Source organism: Carassius auratus, chromosome 31 (genome assembly GCF_003368295.1).
Source record: "Carassius auratus strain Wakin chromosome 31, ASM336829v1, whole genome shotgun sequence".
Classification (NCBI taxonomy): domain Eukaryota; kingdom Metazoa; phylum Chordata; class Actinopteri; order Cypriniformes; family Cyprinidae; genus Carassius; species Carassius auratus.
Window position 1 is genome coordinate 3471480 of NC_039273.1, and position 26688 is coordinate 3498167.

Here is a 26688-nt window from a genome sequence, read left to right on the forward strand (position 1 = left end):
GTCAGATTTACGATAGCTAATAAAAGTCATATATATTTACTCTTATTATTTTTTATCCCGTGGTGGTAACAAGCAGCCTTCATTGAATGAAATCAGGTCGTGTGACAACTAGCACACTAATGCAATAATCAACAGTGTTGGGGAAAGTTACTTTTAAAAGTAATGCACTACAATATTGCGTAAAAGCCCTTTCACACCAAAAACTTGAATGACTAAACCTCAGGCTGCAGAGTCATTAGTCATCATAGAGAAGAGGGTTCAACACATTAATAAAAAAAACAATGAAGGACGTTTGTTAGTTTATCTAAAGTAATTGTTGCTTATTAGTATGGTTGAACTTGATCATCAAAGGTCAGCAGCAAAGACATTATTTAATCAAATGGGATTAGATACATTTGAGTTAATTAATTTTGATGAATACTACATTTTATTTTTTCTTGGGTGAGATGAATTAATGCACATTTACATTTAGTCTAGAACTACCATAACATCATGTTCACACGCCTCTGTACTTCTGATTTCTCCCAGTATGGGGACAGGAGACTTGTCAGCCAATTAACGGGAAAACAAAGTAACTTTGTTTTTGTGTGTTACTTTACTAGTTACTTGAAAAAAGTAATCTGAGTAGGTAACTCTCATTACTTGTAATGCGATACCCCAACACTGGTAGTCAATTCAATAGCATTCCATTCAGAACTTAATTACATGTTTCAGTCATCTACAGCATTCATTTCAAGAAATACATGAAACTGTTTAAGCTTTCAGATCTGCCATTGTTTTAGCATTGCTCAACTCTAAAAAATCCCGTAAAAAAACAAAATGTTTATCCTACACCACTGCACCGTCTTCACAAATATAACATCATTCTAAAAACATTTATTCCATAAATATTTTTCTATTCTGTTTATAATGTAGTGTTTAATGTTTGCAAACAAAGTCTGCTAGGTTTTATTAGGGGAAAAAATGAAAATGTTCCAGCTACAGAGCCTTTTCCCCCCTTCAATTTATTAATATTCCAGGATATTAAGTTTTGAACATCCTTTTATGGTTTTGATTTTGTAAATCTGTAGGTGTGAAAAATATGGCTCAGAAGACCACTATAGGCTCAGTATGCTGCCTAGTTTAATTTTATTATGTTATCTTTCAACTTTAATACCCCTCACTGCTGACCGGACAAACTTGGCCTTTCATGCCTTACTGTGACACTGTGTGATTAGACAGAAACTCAACAAATGACATGACTAACATGATTAACATGACTAGATTTGAGCTCAATTTAGCAGGCCTCCTTTAGTCACGAGGACTTCCTTAGTTTTAATTTGATGTTAATACTTGGGCCAGCTGTACTAAATGGTGGCGAGGCCATAGTGAGCAGAAACAGAGTTGATCCACAGGTAATCATTCCTGCAACAAATGTCTCACACATCTCACTTTTAAAATAAACCAGATGGATAAAATTAGTGGTGTTGAGTCTATAATTGCTCTCCACAATTTCTCCACTTTTCTAAAGAGGCATATTGATTTTTCCACCTGCCTTTTCATTTATCCACCCACTCATCATATAAAATCTAAGTGAATTCATAAATGACAGTCACTTATATCAAAATAGGGATGCACTGAAATGTATTTATTTATTTAATTCCACTATTTATTCCATTCCATTTAAGATACTGATGAGACGTAGACAGGCATACGAACGATGTCACGTTAAGTCAGGCGGGTGCAGGAAGCAAAGTGCTTTTTTTTGGTCCTTTTTATAATGCCATATAAGTGCAGCTGTACTGGGCACCACTGGTAAAATGATGCTACCCTTTATGCTGAGCGCACATGCTATGATAATAATAGCTTTGTAGGACCACATTGTTTGGATAATTCAGTTAAATCTGATTCTGGTCCATGGAACAGAAAAAAAATATATATGGATATTCTATATTAATATATTCTCTGTCCAACTGTATTGTTTTACTTTCAGTAAAAGTGTATTATTGGCTTTTTTTAATTATTATTCATTATCACTAAAATGTTTTTCCGCCAAGTGTGCATCAAGAATTTTCATTTCAGTGCATCACTATTAAATAGATATAGAATTAAGTGAACGCATACTTTCGATCTTATTCTCTACCAGCGTTATTTTATTATCACTGATATACTACTGTAGTTTTGATTACTATATTTTAGTCATTTACTCTCATTTTAAGTTAAACTAAACCTTTAGCACTGTAAAGTTTGTATAGTTTAAAGTGTTGGAATAAAGCTACAAGAATGTACAAAAAAATTAATTTAAGTTTAAAGATACTAAAAGATTGCTTTCAAATGTTCTATGGGGGTATTTCATCCTATTTAGAAACATAATATTGCTATTGGGAACTAAATCTAGTTTTGTTTTGTACTACATTGAAAGTCTTCAAGAAAAGTCCCTTTAGGATTAGTTCCAAATTTCCAACAGGGATCCTTGACTAGATCTTTTCAAAAGAGTCTCAGAGTGTCAGTTTATTGTAAATGGGAAACTAACAGTGCATAAAAACGACTGTGTTGATGTCTGGGCTGTTTATGGTGGCATTGAGCCACTAATCCATTATGACAGTGTGCCGGTGAGGGGACAGGAATGTGCACATAAAAAACTGTCCTTCTGACAGCTAAATATGTTCAATTAATTTGTGAATAGTATTAACATGCTCTCAGATTCACATGATACTGCAAAAACAAGTTGTTTCCTCAGACAGCAATTAGACACTCATTTATCATCAATAATGCATCATGTTTTTGTACTATGATTAACATTCATCACACAAGCAGCGTCCAGAGAGAGTCTGGATACTCAGAAAAGGAAAGAGTGGGATGTTATGTGTCCCTCAATGGCTAAAGTGTTTAGCCTGATGTTAAAGGGAAAACCCTATGTGTATGTTCATATATATATATCTGGAATATCTCCAGTTTTCTCTTTACTCTACATTTTCTAAAACATTCTGAGTGAGGTCAAACAAGAAATAGTCTCTTGTCTCTGTTCTCTTGTACTGAATGCCCCAAAAATACACCCGGTCTGAGAACATCCTATTGCTAATTCTATCAGCATGGTTACAGAGAGACGCCCCACTGTCAAAGCCACTGAAGACTTCAACATTACTGACGTTTGCATGGATTCTTCCCATTGGCTCACACATAACCAGATACTGATGACTACAAGACTGATGCTATATAAAGAGACCGGGGCTATTTGTCACATGAAGAAAGACTATCAGTAAGTAAAAATTTAAGTCAAATATCTGATGTGTTTGTGTGTGTCTAAGATGACTAATGATTCTGAAATTTTTACTGTTTCGTGAATTGTTTTTAATTTCATGTTGAACAATTAAGCAAAATTCCTGTATTTCTGTATAGCAGTGTGTCAGGGTTGAATGTGGCATTGTTTTTATGCAACATTTTAACATACTAGAAGTTAGATTGAGTAACTTAAATTTTTTTTAGACACAATATTTCCAGTTATTTGTTGATTATTTTATTTTATTATTAATATTTATTTATTTATTTATTTTTATTTATTTTTTTTGCTGCATCAACGGAATAGATAGTTTGAACCAAATCTGAATCTGAATCATATGTTTCTCCAATCAACACGCAGTAGCTGTATTTTGTTTCTGAATCATTTGAATGAATCTATTGAATGATTGAATGACTCACTAATAAAGAATTTACTTTTTTGCTCATGAATGAATCTTCTTATTTTTTTACTAATCAGAATTCAACGGTTCATTTATACAGTCGCTTGTTGCCACCTGCTGCAGCATCATGTTGATAAAAAAATTAAACACCACAAAAAAGTGGCGTTTTATTTAAGTCAATATTTTAAACATCAAACTGAGAGAAAATTACACGTGGCAACTAGCCCGATCTTGCATAGCCTATATAAACTCTTATTCAATGTCATGGTTCATCATTATATTTAAAAAATGATCCCCTCCCCCCCATAAAACTGCCATTTTTATTGTAAATTGTTCCCTAATGGATTAAAGACCAGAATTAGCTTCTGTCCCATCGAATTCATAAACAAGCCAAAGAGGATTGTGGTGAGCTAAATTTATGATTGTACTGGGATTTTGGTTATGGCTCCATCATCTGTAAACTCATCAGAGTTGGTGAAGCTTCAAAGATTATGGAAAACAAATAGAAAATCCAGAGCTGTGCTAAAAGATGTTAAATATACGATTGACCTGTCAAAGTAGATGTACGTTTTATAGCACAATCTGATAATGTGATCTGCCAAGCAGACCATCAGGGAAGAAAGCAATCCATCATACTCATTAGAACACAAACAGGGGAAATCATATCATGTCATATCTTAAACTTTCATTGTACAAAGTCACCATTTCTGGTAATGCAATCAGATAAGGTTGAAAATGATCTGCAACTGGCACAACAGATAACATCAAATTTTCTGGAACCGCTGAATTTGGGAATGAATCATTCTGTCTTCTGAACTGAATCAACTGATTCATTGAGAAGATTAGACTCGAGAGAAAGATTGGGCTGTGGCAGTTGATTATGGTGCAGTGCAGTTCATTGTTAATTCTTGATATCAGTTTTTAAAGGATGTTGTGCTGTTGTTTCCGTTATATTCAGGGAAGAATGTATTTTCAATTTATGAGTTACTGTTTTTGTTTTTATTGATATTAAGAATTAGCTTTATTTTTAATTTCACAGCTTTTATTTTAGTTGTGCATTAGTAGCTTTATATTAAATTAAATTCATGCATTTAGCAGACGCTTTTATCCAAAGCAACTTACAGTGCATTCAGGCTAACATTTTTTTACCTAACGTGTTCCCTGGGAATCAAACCCAAAACTTTTTGCACTGTTAACACAATGCTCTACCATTGAGCTCTACCACTATTTAATTAAGATAACAATTATATCAATATGCAGTATCAATGTATCACTGTGAAACATAAATTGAGATTTTTGCAAAATGTTCATAATTTAAAACATGAATTTACTGCATTTTTAAAACTAATTTGAACATAAATTATCTGACCATCCTTTCATGTTCAGTTATATGAAATTAAATAGCTTCTAAACTATTACCCACTTTTCTCTGCAAATACTGATGTGCTCGAATACAATTAATGAATTAGCATATCATGTAATTCTATTAAAACTAATGCTAGACAAGATAAATCAAACAAGTCACTCCAAAAAACTGTTGCTTAAAGAGTAATTTCTAATCTCGGGCCTAAGATTACTCAGAGGTGGAAGGGTTAAGACTATATTTGATAGAGCTAGACTATCCCATCAGTTATGATTATCAGAGTTACTGCTCCTCTGGAAGACAACCATGTTTTCTTTACAACCGAGATGGAGCTTAAAACTTAAAACCGATGTCACTTCCTGGAGGAAGATCTCATTATGTGCACCAATTAAAACAATATTCATTAGAAAACATGTAATGTTTGAAAGTTTTTAAATGAAAATGGCAAATTATAAATAATTTATGTACTAATTATAAATGTATAAATTATTGTTGAATAAAATATAATTTAATAATTGATATAACGGTTCGTAAATAAATTATAAATCAATTTATATGATTTTTATGTCAGTTAAGTTCCAATATAATTAAGAAATTCATATAAACTGTATCTGAAATAAAAATGTACTGCAGAGCTGGAATTAGAAATCCATCTACAGATTTATTATTGATGTGCAGCCATGGAAACACACGTGTTCTAATGTTTGGAGAAAGTAAGAGTCCCATCTGTAGCATTTCTTGAATGAGCATCAGTTTTATTCCATATAATGGATTATTGCAATTGTGTAATGTGCCATTGGAAAATCTGCCCAAACTGAAATTTTATACTGAAGTTCCTTCACATCAGCAAGAAAAAACAGAAGTGTAAGAAAACACTGTAAAGAACAGAACTATAACTCGTTCCAAGGAAAAGCACAACAGATGGTCCAGTACTTGAGGGATTGAAACACTAATGGGTTCTCAAGTGGGGACAGGATAGGTTGAAACCATCTATTTTCGTGTGATCTCCACATTTGACCCTAAAACAGGATACACATTTATTATATTGTACTTGTTATTATTAAACAGCCTTTTTAAAGGAAATTGAGGAAGACAGTTATCACAGTTTTAAAGATGTACTGCATGCACACGATGGTGGGGGTAAATCACTGCTACCAGTTAGTATGAGTTGACTTAGAAAAATGCCTTTGATCAACCCAAGACAAAACCCTGTGCCTCACAAGAACAAACAGCAAACCTCAAGACTCTAATCACTCACCTGTAATAAGATTCAGCTATAGTTCCAGGTGTAGGATGCAATTTGGTTTTTGAAGTTCAGTCTTACTGAAGACTTTAACTTGAACTTGAACATATAAAAATGAAAGAATGCTTTGGTTCACAATGTGTTGCTGTATTATATCATTTATTTTTATGTAGTCTCAAGATTTTTTTTTTACATGGTGAGCAACGCCTCATGGTACCATCACAGAGAAAGGCACGCTTTCCAGAACATTTTCATTCGTTGTACCTTGCAGGTGAAATTATCTTTCCAAAATGGCTAACCATCTTAAAGTTGAAGTGTGCAATTTCTGTGCAGTGTAACCAACTGAAATGGCAAAAGCTTGTTTTGTTTTTTGGCTTTTACATAAGTAGCATGATGTTGAATTTAGATGCATACACAAGAGCAAAGAATGAGAAGTGCTGACTCAAGCACCCATAAGCAGATGTCTCAGGACACTTGTGATACAAAACAAAGAACATAGTTTGTGTCTCTAAATCCCTCTGCTCTCTCTCTAAATTTTGTAGTTAAATCCATGACAAAAAGTCTAATGAAGTAGAATAATGTTCACACTGCAAAATCAATAATACCACATTTATCAATAGCACATGGCAAGAAAAAAAAAATGTTGTATCGTCTGATTAGCTGAAATAATAGAATATGATAAATTATTAAGATGTCTTAGAAGATTAACAGCCCAAAAGATGAATCATGGTTTAAATTATTATTATTATTTAAGTCAGGGAAAAATTAAATTCTGGCCAAGCCAAGAACATTGTTTTCATTACCACAAAATGCTGCCGTTTGCTTTCATATTCCATAATTGGTCCTAACATCTTATTTTGAGTCAGGAGACTCATAGTTCAAACCACACACACACTTACAAATGCAACACAAAACACACTTAAAGTCATAGTTTAAACGACAATAAAAATCTGTCATTTATACTCACCGTCAAATTGCTCAAAAGAAGCAAAAAGAAGATATTTTCAAGAATGTTGGTAACTAAACAGTTGTTGGCAGCAATTGACCAACATAGTATGAAAAGAAAAAATTACAATGGAAGTCAATGGTTTGTTACCAACATTTGTTTAAATATCTTTATGAAAGAAACTTGGAACAACTTTACGCTGAATAAATGCTGATAAAATGTTCATTTTTGGGCACACTATCCATTTAATATTAATCTTAAATAAGAACATGATGAATGTCTAGTTGCTATGACACTTTATTGAAGTAAAATTGTTTCTTTTAGAATTTTTATTTAGTTACTTTTACAAATAACATGTTATTTCTGTTTATTTATATATAATACAAAGGAAGCTCTAAATGCAAATGTTAATTGTGAAATTGTTTTTATTAATTTAGATCTCACAAATGCATTTCTTGTAATTGTGAATTTTTTATCTTACACAGTGACTTCATTTCTTACAGAGTTTAAAATATGAAAATATGAAAGTTACACTGAATATTATAAAATCAAAATGACAAATAAGATATAAACGGATTAGGCTGCAAAACAACAATGAAAGGTCTTGAACTCTACCAGAATTTTGGTAATATTTCAATGACAGCTAAATGTTCAGTAGATACAGCTCTGGTGCCAAAGCGCCTGTGAAGTTCAGCTCTATCAGCGAGGCGGTTGTCACTCTGTAGGAGTTCTGGCTCCAGGGGAGATCTCCTAATGTTGACTGATGTCAGTGAAAGCAACACAAGCGAGCCCACGTCCAGCTCTTCCCCAAGCCCCACATCTCTCTTTGCTCTCAAAGACACTTCCCCAAGAATGATAAACACGAGAGCAATGTTTGTTTAACAAAGTGAAGCCTTCTGCTGTGATCTGAGCCAAACTCAATATACGAGCAGGAAAAAATAGAGACGACATTTATAAAAGACAAGAACACGCAAATTTAAGACATTGTGCGTATTATTCGAACTCAATATCTTGCAGTGCCACTGGACTTCTGCAGAGATCCAGAGTTCAAAGCGGACATTCAAATACTTGAAAGCAATGTAAAGGCATTTGGCTTACAGAATCATTCAGAGCTGTCAAAAATGTGCATCGATTTTTACAGAAGACGCAAGTGAACTATTCGAAAATGACAAAATTCATTCCAGACCAAAAGTTATGTTGCATTCAACGCAACAGTCTCCAATTCTCAGGGATCTCTAACATATTTGAGAGCCTCCCACAAGGGTACGACTTTTATTTCGAGCTCCTAGAGAAAATTCTTCACAAAAACATGCGCGCTGAGTGAGCGTTTGATGTGTACGGCTCAGATTTGGCATGTTGATAGCAGAAGTAATCAGCAGTTCAGCCCTCCCTCCACTCCCAAGGAAGTCCTGCAACCGTGGCGTTTTACAGGCTCATTAAAGACGGTGCCGAGACATCGTAAACTCGGCAGGCTTCGCATTTTCCCATCCTCTGCTCCGTTGCATCTATCTCTCTCAGTTCTCCACTGAGGAATGATATGCACAATAGGCCAGAGAACAAAACACTATTAGCTGATAATCTGGAGGCTTGTTAATGTGATGTTGCATTAGAAGAAACAGCACATATTAGATCCAGTCACATGCTGAGAAGTTTTACTGTCTTCTTTCTGCATTTACTTTCTAACTTTAATTTTCTAAGTGGCTCTGTTGCGAAGTAATAATTGAGCCACCTTTGCACAAACAGTTTAAAGCAAGCCTACATTTGGCTCTTAATGTTGTTTTTACAGCGTCCTTGGAAAAGAGCATTGATTGCCGAGTGATTAATGCATAGCTGTTACCAAATTGCAGGTCTTGCTTCAGTTATGACGCATGCTGACCATTGGCATTGTGCTGTATTGCCAATAATTAGGCAAGCATCACTATTATTATTGCTCAAATTTAGGGTTAGGGATTTCAACAAACCCCTAACGAATAGTATTAAACTTTTGTAAATACTTGTCCTGCACAATTTGCACTACAGACGTGAATCATACCTCAAACCATGCGGCTTATTGAGGAGAGCTGGGATTTAAGCAGAAAACTAGATGTAGTCTTAAGATTATGCTAGACACTTATTCCACACTAGTCCAAACTTTGGTTACTTTTTTTGAAAAGCACAATGACAATGTCATTTTTGATATAAACTACCTTTATATGCAACTCGGTATTTCCGCGCTGGCTGAAACACGTCTCTATATGCTTATGTGCACTTTGATTGTGTGCGAGAACTTGTCAAAAGAAATTGTCAAATTGCTACTCCATATAAATTGCATACAATAAAAATACTGAATAATAAGAACAATCATTAACACGCAATAAATAACAGAGTGTCATATCTATACACATTTTTCCCAGAATGTTCTTGTGACCCGGTAGGAATTCTTCCATGGCCTGGTGGTGGGTCACGACCCGGTGGTTGGGGACCTGTGTTCTAGTATAGTCTGTCACTTTTGATCAATTTTGATGCATCCTTGCTGGATATATATATATATATATATATATATATATATATATATATATATATATATATATATATATATATATATATATACACACAGTATATGCAGCTTTTCCCCTTGCTTTTATAAAAAAAAATCTTAAATAAAGATGTTTTCACAACTTCACATTAACAATTGCTTCTTTTCCTCAGCTCCAATGTGTTTTTTCTATACCAATCAGAGCATTAAGCCAAAAAGCCCATGAATAGAAGTTTTGGTTGAGTGCTCTGAAGGATCTTTTCTAGTCATTTTCTTGTTATTCAGTGTCCAGCGAGGCTCCCACTCAAAGGGGTCTGGGGTTTTGCCATATCTCAAGCTGCTCTAAATGGGACGTACAATCGCTAATCCCTTGGCCTTTGAAGAACTCTTTTCCAGGGAGATCTCTGGTCCACGGCCATTACACAAAAAAATAAGCAAATACTTCAAATGGCTCCTCATGCTTTCCATATACTCCTATGCTCCATATACCAGCCTCCTCCCTCCTCTCTTTCCTGTTAATGGAGTCAAATACATGGCATGCCTCCTATTGCTTGTGAATGCAGTTATCAGGTAAAGGGTGAGCAGCAGGAGCAATCTAAGAAGGCATATCCGTTTAGTTTCAGTCATTTGCAAGTAAACTAAACACTCCTCCTCCATAAACATTTTGCCCAATTATACAGCCAGACCAACACATGTACGAGGCCCTCAAAGGATTTTAATTCGCTTACTGAATACCTTACATTCAAGTCTGCACATTCAGCCTGTTGCTTGTTAGGATTTTAAATCAATGATACATATCATCTATTTTATATAAACATTTAACTCTAAATACAATTAGATTAGATTATAGTTAGTACAGTTTATATATATATTTATATATACACTTTAGGTTTTTAATATTAAATATTTAAATGTAAGCTATGTACATTTTTTATTTTATATTTAAGTTGCATTTATATTAAATTTGAGTTGAAAAGTCTTCAAACTATTTTTTCTAACTGAATAATCTTAACTATTACAAATGACTTTATCAGCAAAAAAAAAAAGAGAAGAAAGAAATTACAGAAATAAACAGAAGTTTTCGTGCTGCTTGTCATTTACCACAAATTTAATTCATAAAGGCATGAACGCAATGAGAGCAGCAAGTGTTTATAATTTAACGGCTCTTATCGGAATCTGACCTTTCCTTAACCAGAGTCGAAGGTCGCGTCTCTTTCCTGTCGAGGTGCAAGCCATTTCCCTTTGAGCCTGTCAACTTGGGTGGTGTACTGTATACATAGAGACAGATGCAAAACATGCACACGCATGGCAAACTTTCACTCTACACTGTGGCACTTCATCTATTCATTAGCTCAATTAATGTCACCAAGCAACGTGCCCTTGAAGTGCCAATCAAGCATTGTATTCTACACATTTGAATGGAGTAGTAAATCACTCTGCAAGGTCAAAATGCTTCTCTGGTTTTGTCATCTGGCTCCTGTTTAAATGCCACTTTTGTATTATTACCGAAATGAGTATTTCATCTATTTATTCAGATGTGAGAGTTCTTGCAATCTCACTTTGATGTCTGAAACCGGGCTTAGTCAATGCACTTGGCTGAAGTTGCAAATAGAGCCCTGTTAATGGAAATCACACATGACAGTTCCAAAAGCATTGGAGGTTTGGAATCCGTCAAATGGCTGAGTCGCCTTTCAACAGGTCGTGTTTTTGGAAACCATTCTGTATTGAGTTTTCAACCAGAACTTCTTTCCATTCAGTTTTGATAAATGTATTTGCATCGCGCAGCTTCTCAAACCAGCTCAGCCTGCATCTACATCTGGACATTTGGCCGGCATCTGCACCCTAACAGTTCACTCGTCTGAATATAAATGGGCTGCAGGTCTGAAATAGGGGTGTAAATGTTTGCTCTGACCGGTACGATAATTTGTTAAATGATGCAATGCATCATAAAATCTGCTGTTTGGTCATTAGTTTAATTATTTTACTATGCTGAAGACCCGCATTCACCTACAGGGACAATTTACTTTTACATTTTTAAATTGAATCTTTATTCAGACAATTAACTTTTCATTTTACACAATACATTATAGGCTAATAATTGTATTTTGGATAGGAAATGAATGCAGAATACATTTCATTTTGTTATTCTGATGCAATGAAATTCATTGTCAGATCACAATGCACCAGTGCAGTTTTCAGGTTGCTTTCAAGTCCTCCTGGTAAGTTCTTAATTATGAGTTTAAAAGTCATAATTAGTGTTCAAGGTCTGAAAATGTTTAGAATATCGGTCAACGTCATATTTATTTTCCCTCTTTCTCAAAGACAAATCATTTTGGATGCTACTGCATCAAAGTGCATTAGGTGAGTATAATCATAGTGTGTACATGCGAGAACGATAGGAAGTGTAGTTTTGTTGCACAAGCCTGTTGCCTCATAAACCAGCTAAATGAGCAGTATTATCTGACAAGCTTTTCCACTATTTTTCATCATTAGTACACTAAACTGTGAACAAACTAAATTCCACCATCAACATTAACAGTTTTAACTTAATTATGATAAATATCAGTTGCTTGCTCTGTGATTTGCCTCAGACTTGGAAAATTGGGGTTTAAAAATTGTGTTTACCACTCATAAATACAATTATTCCCAACACGACTTGAAGACAGCATTGCAGCCCAGCTTCAAATAAAATATTGCTAGTGCCCCAAAATATGTGCTTTATGTGAGGAATTTATAAATTATCTAACATTTAATATTATATTGCGAGAATGATGGGAACCAGCTATAGTAAATGCGGAGTATTTTCTGGCAAGCTGTCCCTCTTATTCTCTAATCTAAATTGTGTACAAACTAAAATGCACCATCAACATTAACAATTGAAACTTAATTACAATACAGTTCAATTGCCTCTGATTTTTTAAATCTGCATTCTCCCAGACTTGGAAAGTAGAAAATTCCTGACATGACTTGGAGCCTGCATTACACCTCTACTTAAATACTGCCAGGTTTGAGGAAATGAAAGATCTAATGATGCCAGTCACCTGTGTCTCATTATGAGGTCATTCTCACCTTCTGCAGCCACTGTGTGTTGTTTTCCATGGCCGACTCCAGATGCTGCAGCTTCTGATTGGACCACTCGCCATCGGCCGGCGGGGAGTCCCTCTGAACCATGCTGGTCCCGCTCATCTGCTCCGTTCCACCCTGACAGCTCTCCATCTCCGGAAGGATGAAGGTGTAGCTGCATTGACCGTGCTGCACGCGGTGAAGCTTCTTCCGCCTTTCGCCTCCCCCACGTCTCCCTTGACCGTTCCCGTTTCCAGAACTCACCAGGCCAACGGACGCCAGCAGCAGTGCCAATTGCCAACCGCTTCTGGCAAACCTCATGGCAGCAGGAGCAAAAGCAAAGGCCCCCTGCAGTCAAGAGAAAGTGCCAACTCAGTAGTTCAAACTCTTTTGATGAAGGAACACATGGCTGAGATGAAGAGGCTTTTTGGACTCTTTTCTCTTTACAGTTGGATTGCAAGAACCTCTGATGCTGGAGAAGTTCCTGGTTTTCACGAGGCTCCCCTGAAGAAATGGCAACAGGCACTGAGGCACTGAGCCTTGAGTAACCACAACACACTCTCACAGACAGATAAGACGGCTAAGAAAGAATTCAAGGAGAAGCGGAGACAGCCCTTTTAAATGAGTCTCCCAATCTGTATGCTCTTAACATGAGAGAAAAGTAAACAAAAGAGGAGAACTTTCCTTCCTATCCCAGAGCAGTGTGTGAAATGACCGGAGCGAGAGAGTTCTGCTCTCTTATCTGGGAGCGAGGGAGTGTGTGGAGGATCGGGGGGAGGTTGAGGGAGGTCTATTAACACACGTTCTGTCTCTCGTCTCCTCTGTAGCATTTCTCACCCCCGAAGCCTGGAGGAGAGAGAGTTTCATCTCCCCATTCAAGGCTGTTCTGAAATCGATTATGGGTCAGATTTAGCTCATTAATGAAAAATTCTCCACATAATTCTCTCTTAGGTAATAAAAGGGTTGTGGACCATTGAAAAATGGACTGAGAATGACTTGAGAATTCTAATTCTAATTCGGAATTTGATTTTAAGTAAAAAATTTACAGTAACTGTTATTTTTAAAAGATACATAGTTTGAATAGATAAAAACTTTAAATAGATAGATAGATGGGCAAAAATATAGTTTAAGTGACTCTATTTTTAGCATACAGATAAGCTTTTGCAGGCTCATTTCATGCTTCAGATTAATGTTACTTTTCATGAGACTTTTTAATGCACTATGCCCCTTACCCACTTGTTTATTTTTACATATTTCTTATTTTGGTTCAGTTTGCAGTGAGGCTGTGCTCTTGGGGATAGTGGAGGTCAAAAAGAGTAACTCTTTGCCCCAAATGAAATCATTCTCATGGGAAACACTCGACAGAGGGAGTCAGTGCCAGAATGCTCCTCACAATTACCCAAACTTAAGGGCCTTCTTTCTGAAGGTGAAACTTTACACATAGCTATTCACCTTTCCTTTGGGAATATCACAGCCGGATTGATCCGATGTTTGTTTTCACACATTGTGCATAGCTCTCCTCCACTCAAGGGTAGCTGTGTTTTATTGAACCTCCAACTCAGTTTTGTGTTAAGTGCTTGGCAGGACTGACATAGCTCTTGGTATGGATCAGGGTTTTCACCACTTCCAGCATCTATGTAATCCTGACCCTTTGATATTGCAATGGATTGACTACATTTGAATGTCTAATGAAAATTTACATAGTTTAATAGGAGTAAACTGTGCAGTTAACATGCAGTGTCATGTAGTAAAACATACACCAGGTAAAACAGCACTATTTGAAAATTACAAATTTTTATCCATGCATTTTTATATGATATGAAACATACTATTTTGCATGTAAAAATTAATTTACTATTATTTTTATAGAGCTTTATCCTAAAATCTTGATGTTTTTTGTGAGCTGCCCACTTCTTCAAAGGTACAAGTTGTAGGACCTGCCACTAGAGGGCGCATTACCAAAACAATAACAATCGCGTGGTTTGATGACGCTAAGAAGGAGTGTGGAATGATGGGATTTATTGTCTTTTACCCAACCGCTGACAGCCATCAATCAGACGATATGAAAATGATAACTTGTTCAACAAATATATACACTCGTGCACATTCAAACACAATAATTGGGCATACATAGCAAACGCGAGTTCAATGATTTGCGTGAGTAGATTACATACAAAGTCGATGCAAAGACGCGATCAGACTATGCCCCGTGATTGGAGTGTATGCCCCATAATACGAATCTTGTTGATTGTTATAATAGCATATGTTTTCTGTAAAGATACGAATCGAAACAACTCACCGGTCGAGTAAAACACAAGCGAGATCGGCATCTCTTTCTAGTTGAAGTTTGTCGTGAATCTCCCTCCATCTAGAAAACGCAACACCGATATTGATCCTCACTCTTTCCGTTTATGGAAGCTGTCCTTGTCGACAGAGCCAGCGACAGATGGAAAACAATAATTATGTTCCATAAATGAGTAACACAATCCACCATAGGTGGATGAAAAGGTGCAAAGGTGCAAGAAGAAATAAATAAGGAACTGCTTGAAGCAAGCTAGTGGTTTGCTGGACGCTAGACACTACTTCTGCATTTGTCCGCGACACTGTTGTCATGTGCTTTCTACGTCAGTAAAGGCCGTAACAAATTGTAACTAACGTCATTGACAGGCGACTGCACTGCCCCGTGTCACTGTTTAGAATGGGAATTTTCTCATGATTTACAAGTAGATGAAAACATCTACTTAGATATCGTTAGTAATCAGCTGGACAAAATCTATAACACTAGCCTAGTGGTTTTTGGATATTTTACTGCAAATATCTTACAAATTGTACCTTTAAACAAGAAATGTCACATTATATAATATAACAGCAGAGTTTATTAGCATAGCAGTGGTGGTTGCCCTGATTCAGTCAGGGCTGCTGGATTTAGTTACCTAATGTAGAATTTTTGTTTAAAACAACAACAACAACAACAAAAGCCTAATCCAGACCAGAAATGAGCAGGGGAGAGAAAACAGCTTCATGTCATAAATCATCTACCTTGAAAATTCACTCAAGGTGAATCTTTCTGGACAGGTCCAGTGTTGTCCTTTTGTCATCCCTCAGGCTGTAGGGATTACAGTTTTGAGTTTGCGATTTACGGGAACGGTTATGTAAGACGTAAATGAATCATAGAGACCTGACTTTGTGGAATCATACTATGGTTTCACACCCAGAAAATATATTCAGTAAGTCAATTAAAATGGATGATGTACAGGTCAAGAATGAGATAAAAGTTTAAATGCATACTGTACTCAAATTAGTTTTTTCAGACATTGATCGTATTGTGATTGGTTAGCATCTCTGGTGACTGAGGACCTCTTGCCCTGCAGCTTTGGTCAGATGGTGATGTAATCCACTTTCACGGATGTTCCTCTGCCATTTTAATCTAAAGTTCCTTATAAAGGTTGGACATCAATTTTAAATATTGCTTATTATATTGCTAAGGTCTTTGATTTTTAATCATTTATGTAAGAAATACCTAATATGATCTATTAGTATGAAAAAATGTATTATTATTATTATTATTTAAAAAATACACTCACATTAATATGAATTTAAAATAATTCCATTCTATTTTAATTTTACTTCACATTGATTTGTATTCTAAATTTGAACAATGTAATTTAATTTCAAATTTAATTTAATATTAGATCTGATGTTTATTTTAATAGTTTTTCGGTTCTATGTGTTAAAAACTACACATACAAATTATACTGATTTCATTTAATTCTATTTTAATTTTACCTCACATTGATTTGTATTCTAAATTGGAATTTAAGTATCTTAGATTAAATTAATTAATAAAAAATTAGATATCAAAGCTTTTAATTTAATTTAATTTAATTTAATTTAATTTAATTTAATTTAATTTAATTTAATTTAATTTAATTTAATTGCATTTTTATTTATTGATTTCCCCCATTTCACTGTATAAGTATTTTGAGAAGCCCTCTTTTAAGGTGCCATATAAAATAAAGAAAATGTATTGAATTTAGAATGTATTTTTAATAATAATAATAATAATAATAATAAAATAAATATAAAATTATTTTAATAATAATTATATATAATTATTATTATTATTAAAAATACATCCTAAATTCAATTCTGAATGGCACACATAGGCCTGCTACAAAGTATACTTTGAGGCATGACCAAAACTACTCCCACCCAAGGTAAATTGTTGGGGGAAATGTTATGTTATGTTTTTTTGGTCTGACGTCGGACACTGCAGTATTAACACTGCAAGCTCTTATCATGCCTAAAGGGACCGCCATCTTCCAACTAGAAATTGGCTGCACAATTTATCAGTAAACCGCTGATTTATCATGCATGTGTTCATGGTTTCAAGTTACGACATTGTTTATAGTCCAGATGATGATAATAGTTAATTATCCTAAAGGTTAATTTCACTCTTTCAGCCTCTGTTGAATCAAAGCATGCTTTGTTGAAATACAACAGTGTTTCTAAGGCACATATGACATTTAGGTCATGCATGCATGTGCAAGGTTTGTTGTAGTTATACTGGTTTCAAAGGAATTAACTCACAAATATACAGCTAAACCGTTTGAGAAATTCCTTAAATTGCCACCATCTGTCAGAAACATTTGCTCACAAGTTTTTGTAGTTGGACTCCAAAGGTGATAAATGGTGAAATTTGAAGTAGATATTTGCTTACATACTGGCAATTTCTCCTACATAAAAATCTCTATTTGAGAGATCAAATGTGTGAAGATTTATCTAGACAGCATTTATATCTGTAAGATTAGATGAACTGAAAACAATATGGATGTATAAACCATAATTAAAATTATTTTTGGCAATCCGTGCTTTCTTTTTCATTCTTGTTCACTCTCATTTTCAAAGATTAGGTCAAGTGCCTCATATGCCTCACTCTCTCAGTAATGTTCTCCACCTGCACAAACATACACACGCTCACTCTTGAAGCCTTACATAAATAAAACCATCAGAACAGTATGACAACTTCTCAGTTTGGCCTGTCGGAGTGTGATGATAAGGATGATTAATTCACTTCCCCGATGTGATGATTCGGTAGCGTTTATGATTGAAGTGCATTAAATACCTTATAAAGGACTTCATTAGGCTGACAGAAACTTATATTTCGCTGAGCAGGCTTTAAAAAGAGATCTTATTGAATTGCTAGAATTATAGTGCTCAATAAATAAATGAAAGCAAGAGTTAACCCAAAAATGAAAATTGGCTGAAAATGTACTCAACTCTCAGGACATCCAAAATGTAGATGAGTTTGTTTCTTCATGGGAACAGTTTGGATAAATTTAGCATTATATCACTTGTTCACCAGTGGATCCTCTGCAGTGAATGGGTGCCGTCAGAATGAGAATTCCAAATAATAAAAATAAAATAAATAAAATAATACAAACATCAAAATAATCCACACCACTCTGAAATTGAAATGTGCATGGGTTAAAAACCCATGTGACTATTTCCATACCAGTCTTTCAAACTCTGAAAGGACAAAAGCAACACAATACTAATAAAAAAGCAGGTCCATCTGGCTTGTGCACTATGTTCAAATACTTCTGAAATCCATGTGATCCCAGTTTTTTTCTAAAAACTTGAAAACCAATGAGCCTGAAATCATCAGGTCAAGTCTAAGGTGATGCATCTTCATGCATTCTGAATATAAACACATTAATATTTGGCAGTTAATGAACAGCTGTAAACCATAAAACATTTAGGTAAGATGATCCCGAAATGTGTAAAAATGTCTAAAAGCTGAACTCTACCTTGTGATCATTATGCAAGTCCAATTTCATTGCCAACAGAAAACCCTAACAATCATTCACCCAATACCCTGATGCATATCTCAGTTCTCAGAAAGTTCAATCAACTGGACGCTATTTGGCCCAATTATTCAGATATGATGAAATCTTGACAAACTGGTTGATGTATTTTGAAACCGAGTAGTTATATGGCTAATTGCTTTGGATTGCTTTTTAATCATTATCCTCAGCCCATAGGTCCAAGCAAGTCAAGGTGATGATTGCAGCCAGAGTGCTAGAACGTGTTTTCAATCATTTATTTAATCATGTATGTGATCTACAGCGCTCAAATACTCCTGGGGAAGCCTTAGCTTTGGTTTTGACCAAAAATGTGTTTAGGGGCTCAGTGGTTTTGCAGTAAGGTCTGTTTTGGGCAGGTTTTCCACAAATGATGATATGTGACAACTTATAAGGTGAGATATGAAATACAAGAGAAACTTTATGGTAAAACTTTAGACATTGTTGTGTTTTCTTGTCCTTGAAAATAATTTTTCAAGGTTGCCAAACAGCATGATACATGTGAGAAAATTGTAAAGTTCATAAATTATCTGAATGATTATCAAACCCCTAATTTCCCCCTAAACCAGTGTCACTGGAACTGATTTGTGTTAGTTGAAGCGATTGAAGTCTAACCAGACAGAAAGTAAAATTGAAAGCTCTGGAAACATTATTCCCAAGAAATCTGGTTTTCATTTAGATTTTCATATTTCATATTGTATATTTTCATCTAAAGGTTTTTTTTCATGGTAGTAAGAATAGCATTGACCATGAGCTCTAGCCTTGACATCTTGGTCTCTGGCAAAAGTTGGACGTTTTTAAAGGGGCAACTTCAGAAGGTTGTGAGCAAATGGCCATCGTGGCTGACAATTTTAGAGTCTTCACATAAACACAGCGCTCAGTTCCCATGACAACATAAATACACTGAAATTTAATCGCGACCTCAGGCTTGTCTTATTAATAACTCATTTTGATTATTCTGTTTATATAAGCCTCTGGTGTTGTTTTATCAAGCAGTTGGTACTTGACTGTGAATCGGAATTATCTTTCGAAAGGCAACAATCAACATCACACTGTTGCGATTCCATCAGGTCCTCTTAAACAAATTAAGGCCGGGTATTTTAACTTTTTGTCGAGTGTTGCCATTTGGATTTCTGGCTGTTTAAGGTCAGCGTAAATCCTATCTTATCTCTGTTTTTCTTACAAGATTTGAGTCAGTTTCTACGAAATCAAAACCACTCGTAAACACATTCCCTACAAGCTTTATTTCCTTTGGAGTGACCACTGGAGCTGGCAACATGGACCAGATTTGCAATCTCAAAAAGTGAGCCAGCGAGAAATGTGTTTAAGGTTTAAGGAATGACCTTCTACATATACCAAGAGAGAAAATATAAACAGTTTCAACAAGAAAGCAATCAATCTTATCTGGAGGAGTGCACTCCATCAGCAATTTAAATGTGATGTTGTACATGCTATATGTCCTTTAATATATCATTCAGCAAATCATTTATTTTATGTGGAAAAGCTACACTTACAGTGTTCTGTTGATCTGAAAACCATGAATGTGTCATAGTAATCAACATCTGAGATAAAAGTGTCCAGGAATGGCAGGACATGTTTAATATCTCACATCTTATGTTCAGCTGTGATTAAATTGTGCAAGTGGAGCAGCATTTCAATGTCTATGCTTAGATGTATGAGAAAATGTGTCTGTTGGCTGTTTTAATTAGCCAAGATTTTTTCTGATATTCAGCATAGATGGCAATTGCTTTTGCATGTGATCATAAATAAAACATCCAAAATCATCTCAGTATTTGAAGTGGGGTAAAAGCTCTTTTTGAGGGTTTCTTTTGAGGTAAAAGACATTAAAATAAAACATAATGTAGAACTGAAAATGTTCCAGCCCCAAAGCACAATTTATTGAAACTAAAAAAATAAAATAAAAAAGCCTTGATCTTATTTTTTTATTTATTTTTTATTTTTTTTTATGGATTACATTTTTATTGATGATTCAGTTTTAGATATCATTACATGAATATATTCATATATTTTGTGTGTGTGTGTGAAATTTTCCTGTTAGGAAAAAAAAAAAAACTCTTAGTAATCACTGTTACGCATGTAATTTGCATGTTCATAAACATATTTTTAATGCTATAAGTCAAAAAGAGGCTCTTAAATGGTCAGGAAAACTACATTAGAACTTTTTCTGTTCCAAGGAAGCTTGACAAACACTATAAATAGACTTCAGAGAAAAATAGGATAAGGTAATTAACAAGAAAAATGTGACTACCAGTCAATACGTGATTCAAAAAGAATGTCATGTTCGTATCATATTTTCATTATACTATCAACAGTATCATACAAAACAAATGAACAAAATGGCATACTATTTGCATAACAGAATATAAGATCAGCTGGACAACAGAGGATGTAAAATAGCTTGCATAAATAGTAAGATTAATATTTGAGGACTGTATATTTATACAAGTATAATTGTACATTTAGATGAATATTTCACTCAAGTGGATGTGTGATGACAATTTAAATGTAACTGAAGTAATTCCCAGTTCCAGCTCACAAAACACCAGGGAGGGATTTGTTTAGTTTGTTCATATTTATTTTGCTCTTGCTCTATCAGGACAGTGACGAAACATATATAAATCCAATGTTAATATCAATAGAAGATGGACTTTTTGCACTGGAGGAAGCATTATTATGGACTTGTGTTTTGGCCAGAAGCAACGATTTAAAACTAAAACGCCTTGATGATGGATTTGTTTTTCTTACAAACATGCAGCTTTTCACTTCACAAGATGTTAACTGATGGACTGGAGTAGTGTGGATTCCTTGTGGATTATTGCGATGTTTTTATCAGATGTTTTTCTCTCATTCAGACGGCACCCATTCACTGGTGAGTCAAGTCAAGTCACCTTTATTTATATAGCGCTTTAAACAAAACAGATTGTGTCAAAGCAACTGAATAACATCAATTAGGAAAACAGTGTGTCAATAAAGCAAAATGAAAGTTAAAGGCAGTTTATCATTGAATTCAGTGATATCATCATGCAGACAAGTTCAGTTTGAATAGAATCTGTGCAATAATTTGCAATCAAGTCAGTGATATCACTGTAAATGAAGTGTCCCCAACTAAGCAAGCCAGAGGCGACAGCTGCAATGAATCAAAACGTCATCTGTGACAGAATGGAGAAAGAACCTTGGGAGAAACCAGGCTCAGTTGGGTGGCCAGTTCTCCTCTGACCAGACGAAACCAGCAGTTCAATTCCAGGCTGCAGCAAAGTCCCATTGTGCAGAGGACTCAACTGGTTCCTGTGGTCTCCGCTGTCTTTCAGGGATGTATAGGTCCTTTCTACAGTAGGTGCTGATCCACCATCTGGTCAGTTTTACAAATGCTAGAAACGTGGCTTTCTAAGGAAAGATTGCTATCAAAAAGCACACCTAGATTCCTAACTGATGACGAAGAACTGACAGAGCAGCCATCAAGTCTTAGATTATAGGTTATTACATGCAGGCGTTATAGGTTATTACATGCAGAATTTTTAGGTCCTATAATTAACACCAGTTTTTCATATCAACTATGCATTCCATTGGTTTTTGAAATTGGGGTTTCGTCAGGCCACAAAGAAATATAGAGCTGAGTATCATCAGCATAACAGTGAAAGAAAACACTGTGTTTCCTGATGATATCTTCTATGTAAAGCATGAAGAGTAATGGCCCTAGTACTGAGCCTTGAGGTACTGCATACTGCACTTGCGATCGATATGATACCTCTTCATTCAGTGCTACGAATTGATGGCGGTCATATAAGTACAATTTAAACCATGCTAATGTACTTCCATTAATGCCAACAAAGTTTTCTAGTCTATTCAAAAGAATATTGTGATCAATAGTGTCGAACGCACACTGAAAAAAAGTTTTCAAGCAGTACCTCATCTAATTAATAATTTGTCTTTCAATTTAGTTTACAATTATTTGTTTCATTTTTCAAATAATATTTTTTTCGTTCAAAACATTGTTGAATATAAATATTTTTCATTAAGTGCTCAACGGAAAAATATTTGTTTGGATGAATGTACAATTTCGAGCATGCCTGCGCATGCGTATTAAACAAAAAAAGCGACGACCAGCCACCTGATCTTAATTCAGGGTTCCCACACATCCCTGCAAATGTTTACCCTGCGATTCATTTTGTGTTTGAGTAGCTGGCTATGGTTCGGCAGTTGGTTCAGTATTTTTAGTAGTATAATCTGTCAAGCCTTGGCAATCAGCTGTTCTAAATGCTGCCAATTTATTTAAGTTTACATTGTATTATGACGGTGTACGCAACAACTCCATACTTGCGTTGTTTCAAACTTTTTTTTTTTTTTTTGGCCGTTGGATATTATTTGTTGCATCATAAAAAAAAAAAGATTTCTGATGGGGAAAAAAAAAAAAATCCTTATTCAATGCTTGTCGAATTCCACAGATTTAAGAAAATGTCAATGTTTGCCAGCTACTAAATGTTAAAAAATGTTTAAAAAAATCTGAAAATGTCAAACTCAGAAGAATGTTAAAAATCTGACACTTTAGTAGCAAGTTACGGATATGTAAAATGTTAATAAAATTATGTATTGAAAATCTTTGTGGATTAGATTTGTATCAGATGCTATTAATGATGTTTCTTAATGGGAATCATGTTTTATTAAATTAATGTTTTTATTTGTATAAAAGTAAATTTCTATTAACTATTCTATTAAGATAAATTAAATCTATATCTGTTGGATTGGATAAAGTTAAATATTTCTAATACATATTTCTTAAATTTAAAACAATTGTTTAATTGAATCTTTATATATTTGATTGAGAAAACTAAATTATTCTAATATTTCTTAAATGAGAAAGTTTGTTTTAATTAAATCTATATCTTTTTGTTTAGATCAAAAATAGAATTTAAATTAATTTACTTTCATCAACAAGAAAAATATACTTTCTATCAGGTTTTACTAAATAGTTTTCATAGACAGAGAAAATATTGTTTAGAGAAAGTTATTTATTTTTAATTGGTACAAGTAATAAAATATAGATGTGAACCATTACCCTAAATTTTTTTAATTGGTTGAATGAAAATTTTTTTTCAGTGCAGCACTAAGATCCAATAGCACCAATAGAGAGATGCAACCACGATCAGATGATAAGAGTAGGTAATTTTTAACTCTAAGGAGAGCACTCAATACTATGATACGGTCTAAATCCTGACTGGAAATCCTCACCTATACCATTTTATTATTAGGAATATAGAATATATTATATTAGGAATATAGAATATATTATATTAGGAATATAATTGTGAGGATACTACCTTTTCTAGTATCTTGGAAAGAAAAGGGAGATTCAAGATCGGTCTGTAATTAACTATTTGGGGTCAAGTTTTATGTTTTTTGATGAGAGGCTTAATAACAGCCAGTTTGAAGGTTTTTGGGGACATATCCTACTGACAATAACGAATTAATAATAGTCAGAACAGGATTTATGACTTTTAGGTTTAGATTTTTTAACAAGTTTATAAAATTCTTCCCAGTGATCTAATGCTAAATTTAAAATCTGCTCAGATGATGAAACAAACCTGTCTGCATCTTGGATGGCCTGAGAGGGAGTACATTTCCAGAAACTATCCCTTTAAAGTTTGATTTATTTTTATTATATTTATGCGATTTTCGACTTTCACAAACAGTCTCAAAAATGTTGTTTAATCTTTGAAAATCTTTGAACATCTTTAGAAAATAATAACAGTTCATTTAAAAAATGCACAACAATATATGTCAAGAATGTCTAATGCTAAATGACTACCAATAAAGTGTCAGCTTCACATCAGCATAAACACAGATACTCAATCTACTTCAGTCTCTTCAGAGAAGAAAGAGCATGCAAGGTTAAAGGAGGCAACAGTCAGTTTCTAAGGGTCTGGGGTCTGTGCAGTGTCCCTCATTAATCGTCCTCTGAGTTGCAAACTTCCTGCAGCTAAGAGCACTGCTCCCTAGAGAGAAGTAATTTAAAGACTACAGCACAATTGTTTCATGAACGCTGTCCACAGCATTCTCTTTCACATGTGCACACAAACATAAACAAGCACACCAAAACGTCCTAACCCCCAAAACAGGGCAGCAAACAATTGATGTCTGTTCAGGTCAAAGCTGACAATGTCCCAGAGGGGTTGTTTCGCACTTTGCATTTTGACACTGGGAAAACATTTTCTAGAATGTTGCCCTTAAAGCAACACAAGGGTGAGCAAATGATAATAATTAGTGAATGTCTATGTTCCCATAGTCAAATAGAGGCTTTGCATTATTGCCTGTGTATGTGCATGCATTTGCTCAATCTTCTACATGCCAAGGTTGTATGTTATCTCTATTTATACTTCACAATTTATATTGTACACATTTGTCATAAGGCTACATAAATCTGGGTGAGGCTTAAATGTTTTCTATATATATAATTAATGTTCTTTAGGATTTGTTTAATGTTTTTGAAATAGTCTTTTATGCTCTACAAGTCTGCATTTATTTACAAGGAGACATTTTATTACAATCTAAAGTAACTTTTTTTTCTATTTTCAGTATCATTAAATGTCACATGAAATCATTTTAATATGCTGATTTGCTGCTCATGAAACCTTTCTTATTTTTAGCAATGTTGATAATTATTTACTGCATAGTGTTTTTTGGAAACTGTGACTCAAAACGTTTGGGGAACATAAAAAAAAAAATAGAATAGTAATTTTATTGAGCAGTATGAGTGCATTTAACTGACTAAATATGGCAGAAAAGATCTGTATTTTCTATTCATCAAAGAATCCTTTAAAAAATTATCATGATTTCCACAAAAATTTTAAAATACAATGTTTTCATCATCTATATGAAATGTTTATATGTGAATGTATATCTGGATACTTTCTGGGAAATCTGAGCAACCAATTCATAAATTGTTTCCCTCAATTACTGTTACTTGCATAGTACCTTCTCATTACTTAACTTGACTGTAATCAGAATCAGGATCAGAAATAGCTTTATTGCCAAGTTTGTTGTTTGCTCACACAAGGAATTTGTTGTGGTGACAGAAGCTACCAATACACAGAGACAACACCACACCACACAGATAATAAGAAATAAAGATGAACATTTCCATCTAGTGGCTGAATATGGAACAAGTGCAGAGGCTGGTACTGTAATGGTTATTTTAATCATTTAATCATCAAAAAGCATTTCACTGAGACTGCATATGCCCTGAAAACAGGTCTATTTTATTCAAATCTAGTGTAATGCTTAAAAAGAAAGTGAAATACTTTCTTTCAAAACGACAGTAACCTGGTTGATTTGGGAAAATAAAATTACTAGAAAATATTTAGAAACTGCCTGAAACAAACACACTTATCGTTATAAACATGTATTATGGGAGGGCGGGGTTAGTTTACACTTTAATTAAGCATTAGTTAACAATTTTTACTCCAGTGAATATTTTTCATTTAAAAAATATATGTTTCTCTCTGGACACATGTGTTTTGATTTCTAAAAGCTATTGAACATTACTGAACAGTATAACTGCAGAGGAAATACATATCGACCTTTTGTGACCCTATAGCAGGTCATGTTTTAACAGTAAACAGGGAGAGATTTTATGTTAATTTGGAAGAAAAAAAAAACGTTCACATCTGTTGGTTTGTTTTTAATATGCATTATATGATATTAATTTGTTCTTATATATATATATATATATATATATATATATATATATATATATATATATATATATATATATATATATATATATATATATATATATATATATATATATATATATATATATATTTAAACAACTGAATATAAACAACGTACAAAAAGCTGTATACAAACAGAGTATGCAATATCTGAATTTTTGTAAAGAGAATATACTTACAAAAAAATAAACTCTATATCCCTGTAAAGCTGCAACAAATATCGGAATTAATTTATTTATTGTTTTCTTGTTTGTCATGTGATGGCAAATCCCTAAGCTTTTATTTTC

At 34.2% G+C, this 26688-nt stretch overlaps 1 protein-coding gene across 1 annotated transcript in view; it reads right to left on the minus strand.

Moving 5' to 3' along the window:
* LOC113050237 (angiopoietin-4-like) overlaps window positions 1-13110 on the minus strand; it is a 34738-nt gene extending 21628 nt beyond the window's left edge. The window contains exon 1 of the mRNA XM_026213022.1: window positions 12796-13110. Within this exon, the coding sequence (XP_026068807.1) occupies window positions 12796-13110 (315 nt within the window). The remainder of the gene's footprint in view (window positions 1-12795) is intronic.
* Window positions 13111-26688: the final 13578 nt, after the last annotated feature.